This window comes from Camelus dromedarius, chromosome 11 (genome assembly GCF_036321535.1).
Source record: "Camelus dromedarius isolate mCamDro1 chromosome 11, mCamDro1.pat, whole genome shotgun sequence".
Lineage (NCBI taxonomy): Eukaryota > Metazoa > Chordata > Mammalia > Artiodactyla > Camelidae > Camelus > Camelus dromedarius.
The window spans coordinates 55,304,069-55,318,338 of NC_087446.1; the positions used below are offsets into that span (position 1 = coordinate 55,304,069).

The 14,270-nt window shown below is 53.6% G+C and overlaps 1 protein-coding gene across 5 annotated transcripts; it reads left to right on the forward strand.

Moving 5' to 3' along the window:
• Window positions 1-7,813: 7,813 nt before the first annotated feature.
• Window positions 7,814-13,975, forward strand: ATG101 (autophagy related 101). 5 transcript variants are annotated; one of them, XM_064491013.1, is made up of 6 exons: window positions 7,814-7,932; window positions 8,189-8,328; window positions 8,401-8,544; window positions 9,054-9,168; window positions 10,951-11,222; window positions 13,278-13,975. In XM_064491013.1, exons 4-6 carry the CDS (start codon window positions 9,117-9,119, stop codon window positions 13,680-13,682), a joined length of 729 nt encoding a protein of 242 aa, XP_064347083.1. In that variant the 5' UTR covers window positions 7,814-7,932; window positions 8,189-8,328; window positions 8,401-8,544; window positions 9,054-9,116; the 3' UTR covers window positions 13,683-13,975. The 5 variants fall into 5 exon arrangements, with proteins under 5 accessions (XP_064347083.1, XP_031318384.1, XP_031318385.1 ...); XM_031462524.2 differs by lacking the exon at window positions 8,401-8,544; XM_031462525.2 differs by lacking the exons at window positions 8,401-8,544; window positions 9,054-9,168 and having other exon boundaries at window positions 10,896-11,222.
• The last annotated feature ends 295 nt before the right edge of the window (window positions 13,976-14,270 follow it).

The following is a 14,270-nucleotide window of genomic DNA, read 5'->3' on the forward strand; positions in this document are numbered from 1 at the left end:
ACTCTTACCAAGCACCCACTCTTGAGAAACATGAGCATAAATTAACCCTCTGAGGTCCAAGGTGGCTGGTGGCCAGGCAGGGTCTGGCCCCTCACTGTGCTCAGTGCCCTCGCAGCCTCATCTTGTACTCAAGGACCCTGTAGGAGACTTGGAGCAGTGTCCCTCGCACCCATTCCTCACAACCTTTGGCCCAGGGCCCCTGATCCTCCACCTCCACGGCCCTTGGGAACTGGTTGGACGAGGGCAGCACTTCTTGGATGGAAGTTCAACAAAATAGGCTCTGCTCTGAAGCAGGACAGGATCCAGGCCCTTCCCCGAGGCTCCGGCCCCAGCCTGCAGGTTCTCCCAGGGAGTCCCAAACACCTGCCGTCCTGGAGTTCTGGGAAGACAGTCCAGCCCCAGGTCTTCTGAAGGGTCCATGTGTGGTTAGGCTGGGGAGTCCTGGGCCCTTGCATGGTGACCACCCCCCCAACACCCCCAATGTGGACTTCTAAGCATGTGTCCCGGCACCCTCTGCCCTGGGACCCTGAAACAGCCTTTGTCACAGCAGTGGCACCTGGCAAGGTGGGGGTGGGGTGGGGTGGTTGGGCGATCAGCTTCTGTTCTCCGCCCTGCCTCCAACTCCATGCAGCTCTCTGAGGTACCCCTTTTCCTCACTGAGCCTTGGTTTCCCTGTCTGTCTCGTGGGGAGGTGAGCCTGGAGGCAGTACTCTGGCCAGGAGCAGAGCTTGCTGGGAAATCTCCCACCAGCTGTGGCTGGTCAGAGTCCCTCTTTCTTTGGGTTGCAGACGGATGTGGAACACAGGGCAAGCCCCTGGGGAAGGAGAAAGGTGCAGGGGTCAGGAAGGAGAGGGCAGTGGAGAAATTTGGTCCCTATAGGTATCTAGGCCCCATAGTCATGATGGTAGCTACCACATATCATGACCCATCACCCACTAGGTTGTTTTCATATGATGCTTGTTACTCCTAGCCCTCAATACCACCATATGAGGAAAGCGTGATTACCCCACTTTCCAGGCGGGCAACACAGCAGAGTGGCAGAGAGCAAGGACTTGACAACCAGACTGCCTGGCATTAAATCTTGGCTCCAGCTTTTACTGGCTGTGGAATCGGGTACGTTACTTAACCTTTCTGTGCCTCAGTGTCTTGGTCTATAAATGGGGAAAATAGTGGTACCTATTTCACAAAGTTACTACAGTGACCACATTAATGAATGTATACAAAGTGTTTCCAACAGTGCCTGCCATGTAGCAAGCACTCGATAAATAACAGCTATTGTTTTCACCAAAGAGGAGAATTTATTTCAGAGGAAAGGAAATGACTTTCCCAAGGTCACTTGACTTCTAAGTGGCTGAACTGGGTGTGTCTAACTACTTACCATCAGGTATCCCTGCCCAGGGTCTTGTAAATAAAAGACACTCCATGCATGGTGGCTCCTCTCCAGGACCCTGGCTATTGGGGTACAGGGTTGGGGGGCTGATTTCTCCAGTACCGCCCTGCCCCACCCAAGGGCTGGAGCCTGGAGGCAGGCCCTTTCTTCTCAACTGGAAGAACTGGCCTTCGAGTCTTGCTAGGGGCCGGGAGGGCGAACAAGGGGGCATTGAGCCTGGTGGGGCCTCACAATGGCGGCTCTGTCCCTGTGGCCCGGGGGCTGGGCCGTTTCCGTCGGGGACAATAGTCAAAAGGCAGTGACGCCGGCAGAGCCTGGAATCCCGGGCGGGATTTTCCAAGGCCTCAAAGCCCGCTGTTTGTCTTCACAGGAGACCCAGGAAGCCTGACTCCCTGTCTCCCCCCAACCCCACCCACGCTAGGTCCAGGCCCAGAGGCCCAGCCCGGAGGTGCTATTGTGACTGGGGATGGTGGCTCTGAGGTCTAGGGTCTGAGTGGGAGCTCTACACCCCAGGGGTCTGTGCCTGATGGCCCTTCCTTGGGCCCTGGGACAGAGGAAGCTGCCCCACACCTGGACGTGGTTATGGAAGGACGTGGCCTGGGTCGGCCTCAAGGAGGCGGAGAAGCTTCTGAAGGGCACAGGCAACTACCTGATAATTGAGCCTTACGGTTGGTTCTGGGTGTCCAGTGCACTGGGCTGTGCGGTAGCCAGCTCTGGCTGCAGAGGGGAGCCTGTGAGAGAGCCTGTCCGAGGTGGGAGGCCACTGTGTGGTGGGTGGCTGGACAGTCCATGGTGATGTTCTTCCATGTCCATGGGATAGCTTTGTTGGGCCTGTTCTGGTTGAGGGCAGGGCTGGGTCCCCCTCGTGTGAGAGCTGGGCCTGGGAATTCCCATGGTGTTTTAGCTTAAATCTGGATGAGCCCTAGACCCACCAAGCCCCTGACTTTAGCAGTGAGCCCAGGACGGCTGGGCCTTCTCAGCACATGAGGCTGAAGGGGTGAGCCTCAGTCCATCCATCTTGCCACCCTGTCAGGCCTGGCCTTGAAGCACCACATCACAGCCGGCAGCTGCTCTGTGCTCCCTGGAACAGCCAGAACGGTCCCAAAGCTCTGCTCCAACCCACTCCAGGCTCAGGCCGCTGCCAGCCTTGCCCTGGCCCCAGGCTGGGGGGTTGTTTGGTTAAGGCCGAGACTGCGTGGTGGGACTCGACTCGGAAGCCTCTAGCCCGCGGTGGTAAGGGCAGGGAGGACCCAGTGCAAGGCTGAGGAAACCCTCCTCCACTCCCCCAGTATGTCCTTCCCCACACAGCTGGGGACATTCTGAGGGCAGGAGGTACGTTTGGTGCATTCCAGGGTCCCCAGCTGGACTCAGAGCTGCCTGAGGGCAATGGGGCCCTGGGGGCTCTGGCCTTGACGTCTACCTCCCGCCCCCCTACCCCTAAGCCCATGCTGCAGTCGTCCTGCCCACTGCCCTAGCTCCCCTTTGCCTTCTGCTGGGCCCTGACCCTGCTAGGCCGGCGGGGGGGTGCCATTTGAGGTCTCTTCAAGGTCTCACCCAGGTGCTGGCTCAGGACCATAAATCATGCCAGCATGGCTGTGGGGGCTGGGGTGGCAGCTGGACCGGGGAGGGGAGTGCGGGGGGTGGGGCCCGTCCCAGGACATGCTGCGTTAGCAGGAAGCAATGCCCAACTGCGAGCCGGGCTGGGTGCTGACTGTTGCTGCCCTAGTCCAGGCACATCAGAGGGAAAGGCTCCCACCCAGGGAGTCCAGCCTTGGGGGAGACCAAGCAGGAGACCTGGACCCCATCCCAGGTAACTGGGATACCATGAGGATAGATACAGAGGTGATCCCCGCCCGACAGGAAACTGAGGACAGAAAAGCAGCCCCCCAGGAGTAGGTGGAGAGACTCCCTCACCAGGGGTGGGGTAAATAGCCCTCTCCTTTAGCAAGGAGAGTCACACAGAATCCTCTGCCCCAAAGAACAACAGACACTCACACACCATCCAGAGGAACAGAGACTCAGACCTTGCAGGAAGGAGAGATTGACCCTTTCTTCCCCCGGGACAGACATAGAAATAAAGCCCCACCCCAACTTGGCCAGAGAGACAAATGCGTAGATCTTCTCAGAGAAAGTGACACACCACCCTTCCCCAACATGGAAGGACAGAGCCCCGTGTATTCCAGGGGGACAGGTAGCAGATATGCCACCTCCCGCCCAGTCCAGGTCTAGAGGCCGCCTGATGGCTGGGAGGCACCTCTTTCTCACGCTCTCTGCCACTCTCTCGTCCGCCCAGCCATTTCCTCTGCCTTGGAGATGGAGCGGGGGGAGGCTGGGAGTGACATCCCAGAAAGGATGAGAGGTGGAGGAGCCCCTGCCCAGGATTCCAGGGGGCAGATGTCAGAAGGGATCAGCTGGTCCTCACCACCCCCAGCGCCTGGTTCGGGTGAGAGGGTCAGCAGGCAGGGTGCCGGTGACCCAGCCAAGCTGGCCGCTGTCAGGAGCCCCCGGCCTGACGTCAGGCCTACTCATTGTTGCTGCTGGGGCTTGAGTCATTCCCTGTGACGCACTGGGGTCAGCCCTGGAGCGGCTGGGGGTGGCCTGCAGGGCCAGCTTCAGGGCTCAGCTCTCCCCTGGGTACACTAGGATGGGGTGGGGCCATCCGAGGCCACATTCACTATGCAAAGCCAGCTGCCTACTCCCAAGGTCTTGGGTTGGCCTTCAAGGTCCCTCCAAAGGCCTTCACTGCAGGCAGGCCTCAGAGGGCCTTCGCTGGTCGCCTTGCCTGCCTGGCTGGCCATGGCTTTGGCTGAGAAGTCAGCTCCTTCTGTCCTGGCCTCTCCTGCCTCAGAACTCCCAGTATCCACCCTCGGCCCTCAATAAGACCTCTCCCTCCAGCTCCTTTCTTTCCCCTTTCCAGAAATCCTCCCCAGAATAATTCCCTGAAGCTCCACTTCTTCCTGGAATCGCCAGCCCCTCTTCCTGTCCATCTCCTCAGGTTGGAGTCTTGTGTTCTCTGCAGCAGTCCCGGTTTTCTGCTGGTGCCCAGTCACCGCCCACCTTGCTGAGAGCAGGCCTTGGGACTCCTCTTCACTCTGAATGTGTCACTTTCTATTCCAGGCCACGGGCATCTCTCTGGGATGACAGCTGTCCCTTCCATCCTGGCCCCCTTTGGCCCCTGCAAAACCTGCTGCCATTCTCCATACCATTTATCATGTTTTCTTGCCGGCCCATCTCCTGTGTGAGACTCTGAGCTCCCAGAGGGCCAGACTGTGGCTTGTCCACCTTGGTAGGACACAGGCCTGTCATGCAGACAACTACACACGTGTGACCTGAATGAATGATTACATCTTGGTCATCATGAGTAGTGGCACAGGATGGGAGAATTCATTCCACACAGCCTCATTTTAAAAAAATTGAAATATCATTGATTTACGATGTTGTGTTAGTTTCTCGTATACAGCATAGTGATTCAGTTACACATATACATTTTTTTCATATTCTTTTTCATTATGGGTTATTACAAGCTATTGAATATAGTTTCCTGTGCTACACAGTAGGACCTTGTTGTTTCAGCCTGTTTTTTTTTTTTTTTTTTGGCCAAGACCCTCCCTCCCTGACAGGACCACCCAGATGGGTGTAGAACTCAGGGTCAGAGTTGCAATGAGAATGGCCCTGTAAGGATTCAGGGGGGCATGGAGAGGCAAGGATTGGCCAGCATCTGGGCCCCAGATAAGGGAGATGAGAGAGATCAACCTCACCCTCAGGCAGGAAAGGCTCCATGGACAGGGAGAGGTTTTGGAGGGAGGAGAGTGGGTAAAAGGATTGGTAGAAGGAGGAAAGAGTAGCCACGTGGTCTTGGCAAGTACTAGTCAGGGTTCTCTGGAGAAATAGAACCAATTGGAAGTATATATACAGAAAGAGATTTATTATGAGGATATAGCCTATGTGATTGTGGAAGCAGACAGGTCCCAAGATCTGCAGTCAGCAAGCCAGAGGTCCCAGAGGGCTGATGGTGTGGTTCCAAATGCCACCAGGCAGGCTCGAGGCCCAGGAGGAACGGATGTTTCAATTCAAGTCTGAAGGCAGGAAAAAGCTAGTATCCCAATTTGAAAGCAGTCAGGGTCAGAACTTTTTCTTCTATTCAGGCCTTCAACTGATTGGAGGGGGCTGCCCTCACTAGGGAAGGCAATCTGCTTTACTATGTCTATGATTCAAGTGTTAATCTCTTCCAGAAACGCCTGTCCAGACATCACTCAGAATAATGTTTGACCAAATGCCTGGGCACTTTTGTGGCACAGTCAAGTTGACGTATAAAATGAGCCACTACAGCACATCACTACATATCACTGAGCTTCAGTTTCATTATCTGTAGATTGGGGGCAAACTGTATTTACTGTCAAAGGTCAGTTGGAGGAATCAACTCACTAATACATGTGAAGTGCAGGTGTTGTGCCTCAGGGGACAGAGAGAGGTCAGACACTCCCCTCTCTCACTGGCACTCACTGGGAGTTGGGCTGTTTCCTCCCCCTCCAGGGCTGGTTTTAACCTCTCTGGGTCCCTCTCCTTTGACTCCTTACAGATCTTCCCCTCTCAATATTTTATCTTGATTCCCTTCTGGTTTAGTCCAGGCTCCAGAAAAGGATGCTGGTCTGTAAGGCAGGCAGCTTCTTCCTCCCTCAGGCCTGGAGGTACTCTGCCTGGGGAGAGGTACCTACAACTGGGACAGAGATGAACCAGAGACCAGGGCTGCACAAGGGCGGAACTATGGGGAGGAAAGAAGAGGTTGGGAACAGATGGGAGGGTGTGTAGCCTGGTGGAAGAAGGGATTGTGTAGGGGTTTTGGAAGAACTGGGTGGGAGAGGGGATGCCTAAATGGTGGGTGGGTGATAGTGATATGCTGGGGTCACCCAGTACTGGTATTTGACACCCGACTGTACCTCTGATGATCAAAATGTAATCCTTCATTCATTCTGGACTCTGCATTCAGTAATCATCCTGTAGCTGGAAATTGGACACAGTAAAAAATTGGCAAATGCTACTAGTCAAGGCACTTTCCCACCAGAGAGTAGGTGTTGGGTGGGGAGGGTGAGGAAACCAGAAAGAGAACTTCTGTCATGGTAAGGAATCCTGTATTTGAGCCCCAGCCTCTACCACTTACTGAGTGATCTTGTGCAAGTTTCTTAACCTCTCTCAGTGTCAATTTCTTTATCTACCTTGTAGGATTGATTGGTATTAGGCTTAAATTAATTAATATACATAAAGCACATAGAATCATGCCCTTTCCAGTCCACTCAGTAAATGTTATCTATTATGATTTTGGGAGAGGAAGTGTGTGTTAGGAAAATGAGCATCTTAATCCACAAGTAAACTACACAGGAGTGTCTCCTGTTGGTGATGGGGGCATGCCAAGCTCTGTGGGCATTAACAGAGAAACTGACAAATCCTTGGCTGCCCTGGTCTTATAGTCTACATGGAGAACCAAATATGCTCCCAGAAAGTTACACAGCACAAATATGTACTCATATTTGTATAATAATTTGGGGGTGGAGGGATGGGTTAGAGTGCTTAGCATGCACGAGGTTCTGGGTTCAATCCTCAGTATGTCCGTTAAAAACATACAAACAAACAAACAAAAAAAACCAGTTTACAATTCACAAAGGCTTTTCAATGAATTATCTCTTGTGATCCTCACAACAGCTTCCCATTTATAGAGGAGGAAATCAGAACAGATGAATGATGTCAAGAGATACAGAGGCAAAGGCAGAATTACAAGCTTTACAAGAATTGTCACCAGATCGGTCATGGCAGAGCACCAAGAAGTGCTCCTGTGTGAAAATAACACAGAGTAAGTTTAAGACCCTTTATCCAGCATCTTTGTCCGGCCAGGGATCTTGTCTATTACGCATATTGAACAAACTAAAGTTTTGCCGACCACTCAGCATAATGCACAGAACACTGGCCTAAGCTCATCTCCAGGGCACCTCTCCGAATGGCATGCCCTTCATCTTGGGGGATCGGTGCCCCTTCCAGGCCTCTGAGTCTAGAGTAGGGGACCACGTCTCCGTCCCAGGAGTGGCTCGCCGCCGATGACTCCTCTCAGCCTTAGGGAGGCAGCACAGAGCCCATCAGGCCTCTCCTTCCTTCATCTCTATGGCGGAAGTGAGTTGTTCCGGCCGAAACACAACAACATTCTCGGTGATGGGAGTTAATGGACTCGTCCACATGAGGGGGATATTTCTCACCATCAAATCTTAAAATCCGAAAGATAGTCAAGAAAAAGTCAGCATTCAAACAATAAAGCAGCATAGGTCTCTGTTTGTCCGCTTGTGTGGCGGTAAGACGACTTGGGCGGCCGCACTGGTGTCAGGGCTCGGCCAGCCGTGCCGGCGCCCCCGCCGGAGGCCCATGGGGCGGTGGGACCGGCCGGGCTCGCTGAGGCGGGCAGGTCTTCCGGCGCCGGCACCGCCTCCTGCCGAGGGGATCTGGCGTCTGCCGGGAGGGCGGCTGCGTGGCCCGCGGGTCCCGGACCGGGATTCCGGCAGGTAGGGGACCGTTCTGGCCGCTTGCCTCCCTTTTCCGTGCGAGGGCGGGCGCGCCTCGATCTCCTGGGCCCTGCCAGGCTGGGCGCGGGGCGCCGCTTCCGAGACCTGGAGGAGTCCGCTCCTCCCGCGTCCTGGCACCGTGGGGGTTCGCGGGGAGCGGCGGTAGGAGAAACCCGACCCGGGCGGGAAGGCCTTCCTTCGTCCCGCCGGGGTCTCTTGATGCGGAGCCGAATAACTTTGTGTTTTTTGCTTTCAGCTCATCTCTTGCGGTTCATCGCGCACGCGGAGGTTGGCGTACCTGCGGGGATCGCACCTGCGGAGGGCGTAGCTGGGCGTGAGGAGGAGGAAGGGCGAGATCCAGCCTGAGTGACCGGCGCTCCAGCCTGCCCTCGTAAGGTGAGAATGGGGGTGCTCTGGGCTCCAGCCTGGCTCAGAGAAGGCGTCAGCCTCTCCTGTTGTGCTCTGCAGACCTGGGCCTTGGGGGGACCAAAGGGACGAGACTGCCCAGGCCCTGCCTCGGAGAATTCCCCTGCTCATCGGGGGCGGGCGTGAGGGAGCAGATGAACTCATCACAGACCAAAGATGGCTGCGTTGGGAAGGAGGCTGGATTTGGTTAGTACTGACTTCTTGGAGTAGTGGAGTCTAGCATAGCGCTGAGAATGAGGGAAGAGCCTGGGTTTGGGGCAAAAGTGAAGAGATGTGTGGCTTGTTTGGGAATTATTGGGACACGAGAGGGGGAAGTTGTGGAAGAAAGGGGAGCCGGACCAGAGCTAGAAGTTTTTAGTTGGGAAACAGCTAGACTGAGTTTAACTAGAGGGCAGAAATGAGCAAGAGCGCCCTGCTCAGCCTAAGAGTGTAGGAGAAACCAATCCAGCAACCATTCCTGGGTCAGGATGAATTGAGCAGTTACTTTGTACTAGGAACCAGGTACTGAGATTCCAGCAATGAATAGGATACGCTCCCTGCCCTCAAGGGCTTGTCTGCCTAGTTGGAGACTCTGGACAAGATTAACATATGTGAAAAGCTAACTGATAGTACAGGTAGCTCTGGGCCGATTGCCAAGTGACAGGCAGAGCCAGCTTGATTTCTGAGCAATCTGAGGACAGTTGCCCTGTGTTTAGGGGCACAGAGACAAACAAATACACTTCCAAGAGAGCTGCCAGATCCTGAGGAGATAAGATGTGATGTCAAGCTGGCCTGTTTATGGGGACTGGAGACTCTTAACCAGTAGAAGAGGTAAGGGGGTGATGGAAGAGTTGCCTCTAACTATCTGAAAGGCTTGTTTATGGAAAAGAGATGAGATTTATTCTTTGTGACTTTTTTGTTTGTTTTGGGGGGAGGTAATTAGGTTTATTTATTTGCTTATTTGTTTTAATGGAGGTACTGGGGATTGAACGTATGCTAAGCACGCACTCTTCCACTAGGCTATATATACTCTTCCCCCTTATTTTGTGTGACTCTTGATAGCAAAACTAAGACTAATGTTTTGAAGCACTAAGAGACAGATTCCTTCAGTAAAAAGGATAACTGAATTGAGCTGTTTAAAGATGAAGTGGCCTGCTATGAGAGGTAGTGAGTTCTCTGTCAGAGGAGGTGTGTTAGCTGAACCCTCTCCCTCTGGGCTCCTACTCAGTTACTTCTGAAGGTCTGATTCTTAAGTCTGTTCTTTCCTTCTCACTCTCTCCACCAGTCCTGTCCTGTAGCCTTGCATCATCTCTCAGCAAAAAAGATGTCATAATTATAGCAACTAATACTGAGTGTTTACTGCTTGTCAGGAACTGCTTTAAGTGCTTTACAGATGTAATTCATCCCATCCTCCAGATGACCCTTTCAAGGTAGCTATTGTTAACGTCCCCTTTTTATAGATTGGGGAAACTGAGACATGTAGGGTTAGGCAGCTTGCCGAAGATCACACAGTGAGCAGTTGGCAGAGGTGGAATTCCAGCCCAGGCTGTCTGGCTTTCAAGTCACTGCTCTTAACCCCTATTCCACTGTGTTTTACATGTGTTATTTTATTTAATCCTCACAGCGATCCAAATTTATAGATAAGGAAATAGACTTAGAGAGGTTGAGAGATTTGCTTAAGGTCACAGAGCAAGATGTAGGGGAGCCTGGATTCAAACCCAGCACGGTTGGACGAGAAAACCCCCACACTCTGCACTTCACTCTCCCACAACCCACTGTGCCATCTCGATAATGGTCACTGCTGTAGGGGCCTCTCACTGAATTCCTTGCCCAGCCCTTTCTATCTTAGATTGACAAATTTTTAGCAAGAGCCTGTGAATGGCCCTGGAAATGTGCGAGATTTGGTGTGTACATGTGTCAGTCAGATGTTAAAGTCTAGTCTTCTTAGCTTTTCCTGACTTCTCAAAGCAGTTTGTGACCCCAAAATAGTGAAGAGTTATTCTTTGCCCATCAGCCAGAGTTAATTTTCAGATGCACAAATTTGATCTTGGACAGTGATGCACTGACCCTTCACTGCCTGCAGGACAGAGTCCAAATGCCTTAATTTGGTCATTCAGGGTCCCAGGGAATCAAATTCCAATCTTCCTTTTCTTCTTAGTCCCACTGTGTAGTCTCACCACTCTGGTAATGTTTACCTGCCTATCTCTCCTCTATCCTGGAGTCTTCTTAAGGGTAGAAGCTGACAGGTGTTGCATGGTGTGCAGGTGCTGTAAAATGCACTGAATACCGTCACGGAATTCAAGCCCTGGCTGGTTGTTTGCATTGATAACTTTGAAGCTCTCCTCCATGCTTACTTTGGCAGCACATATACTAAAATTGAAGCTCTCCTTTCTGACCCCGAGAGTCTAGGATTGTTGATTGTTGGCTGGCACGTGCTGCTGCAGCGCAGGGAAGGGTGTGGAGGCGAGGTGAGGCGGGGCCGGGCCTGGAGGGGAGTGAACAGGTAACACACAGATTGTTCAGAAGGTGTTGGCATTCTGACCTGGCTCCTCTTGCAGGGTGGCCCCTGGGTAGGGTGAAGCTCTCCCATCTTTACTCTCGTCCCCATCCCAGTGTGGGCCACTGGCTACAAGATGAACTGTCGCTCGGAGGTGCTGGAGGTGTCGGTGGAGGGGCGGCAGGTGGAGGAGGCCATGCTGGCCGTGCTGCACACGGTGCTTCTGCACCGCAGCACAGGCAAGTTCCACTACAAGAAGGAGGGCACCTACTCCATTGGCACCGTGGGCACCCAGGATGTTGACTGCGACTTTATCGACTTCACCTACGTGCGTGTCTCCTCTGAGGAGCTGGACCGTGCCCTGCGCAAGGTCGTCGGGGAGTTCAGGGTAAGGGGGTGGAATGGTGGGCTGCGGGTGTTCCCTGGGTGCTGTCCCCCTGGCTTGCTGTCAGACCAACTTCCCCTTCCTGGGTGTGCAGGTCAGGTTCTTTCAGGAAGGTGCATTCAGAGCTCCTCTGGGTGGGGAGAGCTTGGTGGGGGGCAGTGAGGGGGCCTTGTAAAAATACTGAGGAAGAAGGAGAGCAGGAGGCCTTGGTGGCCAGGTCTCCTGGGGCGATCATTGCCCCTGTGCTCTTGACCCTGTCTCTGACTCCACAGCCCTCTCTGCTGACACCTTCTCTTTTCCTCTGCTTCCACTTGGGCCTTTCCCATATGAAACTCCCAGAGAGGGAGGGTTGCTGGGCTGAGGCACTTGTCATCCAAGTGGAGCATCCCTTGGGGAGCTTGGTGCGTGTTTGTGTGTGCCTGTGTGGGTGCAGAGAAGGTGGAAGGGGCACACCAGGCTGCTAAGGTTGGTCGCCTCAGAAGGTGGGACCAGGGGTGTGGTTTTTAATTTTATCTTCATTTGAGGTTTCAGTGTTTCACTGTTTCAGTGAATGTGTCATTTTAGATTTTCAAGTAACCAAGGGAATTTCTTTTAAGGTGCCCTGCCTGGGGTCAGACAGAGATGGAGGGTTGTCTGTCATGAGTTGAGAGAGCCCCTACCTTGTGCTGGGCACTGCACGCTCCTTGCAGGGGGTGACCCCTCTCCCAGGCCACAGTATTGCTCACCCCTCAGCCCCCCGGTCCCTTGGAGCTTGGAGAGAGCTTCCCATCCCCCTGCAAAGGAGGCAGCGGTTCTCAGCCCTCTGTCCTCCAGATGCCCGTGAGAGGCGCGTGGAGCATAGTGGTTAAGAGAACACACTCTGGAGCCAGGCTCTACCACCCAGCAAGGGTGTGACCTTGGGCAAGTTACTCCACTCCTCTGGGCCTCAGATTCACTGTGTGTAAAATTAGAATGATAATTATACCCACTTCATAGGGCGTATCCACCGGGAGGATTAAATGAGCCACATCTGTCAAGTGCCTGAGGCCGGCATGCAGGAAGCTTATAGAAGTCATAGCCAGTATTGCTGTCAGTGGGGTCATGTGAGCTTGGTTTGTCCATGAAGAAGAGTCTCCTTCCTTGATGGGCAGTTTAGGACTTGAGAGAGGCTTCCTTACCCTCTGGGTTGGCCCGCAGATGGAAAGGTGCTTTAGGGTCTCGGCTGTACTAGGAGGAGTGTGTGGCCACCACACCCTATGGGGGGGACAGGCAGAGGTACTGGACCAGGTGGTCCCACCTGCTTCTCAGAGGAGAGAGGGAGAAGCAGGCCAGTCTGGTCTGTCCTTCCCCTCACGTCCCACTTCTGCTCCTTGGCTTCTGTCTTTCTAATCAGGGATCACTGGGCTTTTCTTTAAGAGACTGTGAGTTAAGGTTGTCATTGAGTGAATGAAGTAGGACTGGGCTTAACTGGGCACGGAGAAGGCAGATAATGTTTGCCTGGAGAGGAGGAAATTTTGGAGAGAAGGTGATTTTGGAGGAAAAAAAAAACGTTTTGAAGGATGGGGGCCAAAGGAGTGGGGTTGTGGAAGGAGAAAGAGGTCCCTTCTTGTAAAGTGAAAAGCAAGAATTTAAAGTCAGATAGTCTGGATTCAAACCCTGGTGCAGTCATCATCCACTGGCCTGTGACTTTAGCAAAGTAACTTGCCAGGACTCTGAGCCTCATTCTGCCTCAGAGAAACGGAGGTTCTGTACCTGCCCCCCGGAGTTGTGGAGAGGAAGGGGCTGGACTGTATGTGTAGAGTGGCCCAGAATACGGGTTTAAAGACATCAATTCTGAGCAAAGCTGGAGGAGTGGGGTGAGCAGATTTCATTGGTTTGCTTGAACCACTCCATTTTAGGCCAGCAGTTTGCTATATCACTTCACACAAATCCTTTACTCTCTGGGTCTCATTCCCCGCCCTCTCTGAAGGACTAATGAATCCAGGAGAGCACTTCCCTGGGGCATAGGAAGCAGGCCCTCACGGGGCGAGAGCCCCTCAGAGGCCTTGGCCTGCTCGTGTCTTGCTCCTCCTTCCCCAGGATGCTCTGCGCAACTCCGGGGGCGACGGGCTGGGGCAGATGTCCTTGGAGTTCTATCAGAAGAAGAAGTCTCGCTGGCCTTTCTCAGATGAGTGCATCCCCTGGGAGGTGTGGACCGTCAAGGTGCATGTGGTGGCCCTGGCCACGGAGCAGGAGCGGCAGATCTGCCGGGAGAAGGTGGGCGAGAAGCTCTGTGAGAAGATCATCAACATCGTGGAGGTGATGAACCGGCACGAGTACCTGCCCAAGATGCCCACGCAGTCCGAGCTGGACAATGTGTTTGACACAGGCCTGCGGGACGTGCAGCCCTACCTCTACAAGATCTCCTTCCAGATCACCGACGCCCTGGGCTCCTCTGTCACCACCACCATGCGCAGGCTCATCAAAGACACCCTAGCCCTCTAGGCCTTGCTGGGGCCTTGCGTGCGCCTTGATGGCTTGTGGACCTTGGCTTCTGAGGACCATACTGTTAGGCCCTTAGGGGCTCTGGAACCCGCTCTGGGTCCTTGATGAGACTTGGAAGGGCCACTGCTGGCTTCCTTGTTTTGTGGTTGCCAGTCTCTGGCCATCCTCTTAACCTTCACTGTGGGTCAAGTCTGGCCTCCATGGTCTCTCTGCTCCCCTGGTGGGGGGGTCCCCTTTCCTTCGCTGTACAGAGGAGTCGTCACTAGGATGGTGAATAAAATTGAGAATGTGAATTTAGGTTGAGCCATATGTCCCTTGGCTGGCGTTCTGCCCTGAAACATGAACACTTCTGGCAGACCTATGAGGACATGGGGGTATGTGGAGGGCAGCATTCCAAGATGAGAGGAGTGGGTGGATGGGATTAAAGACATATTAAAGCTGACTGATTTCGTATTTTGTTGGACATTCACAGAAGCAGTGTGACCACAGTCAGTCCCATGAATGAGGACACAGATCAGGATCTGCTGCTTTGGGATATGATTGTGGTATTTCTCCTCCCTTCCTAAGGACGCTATGACATCCTTGTCC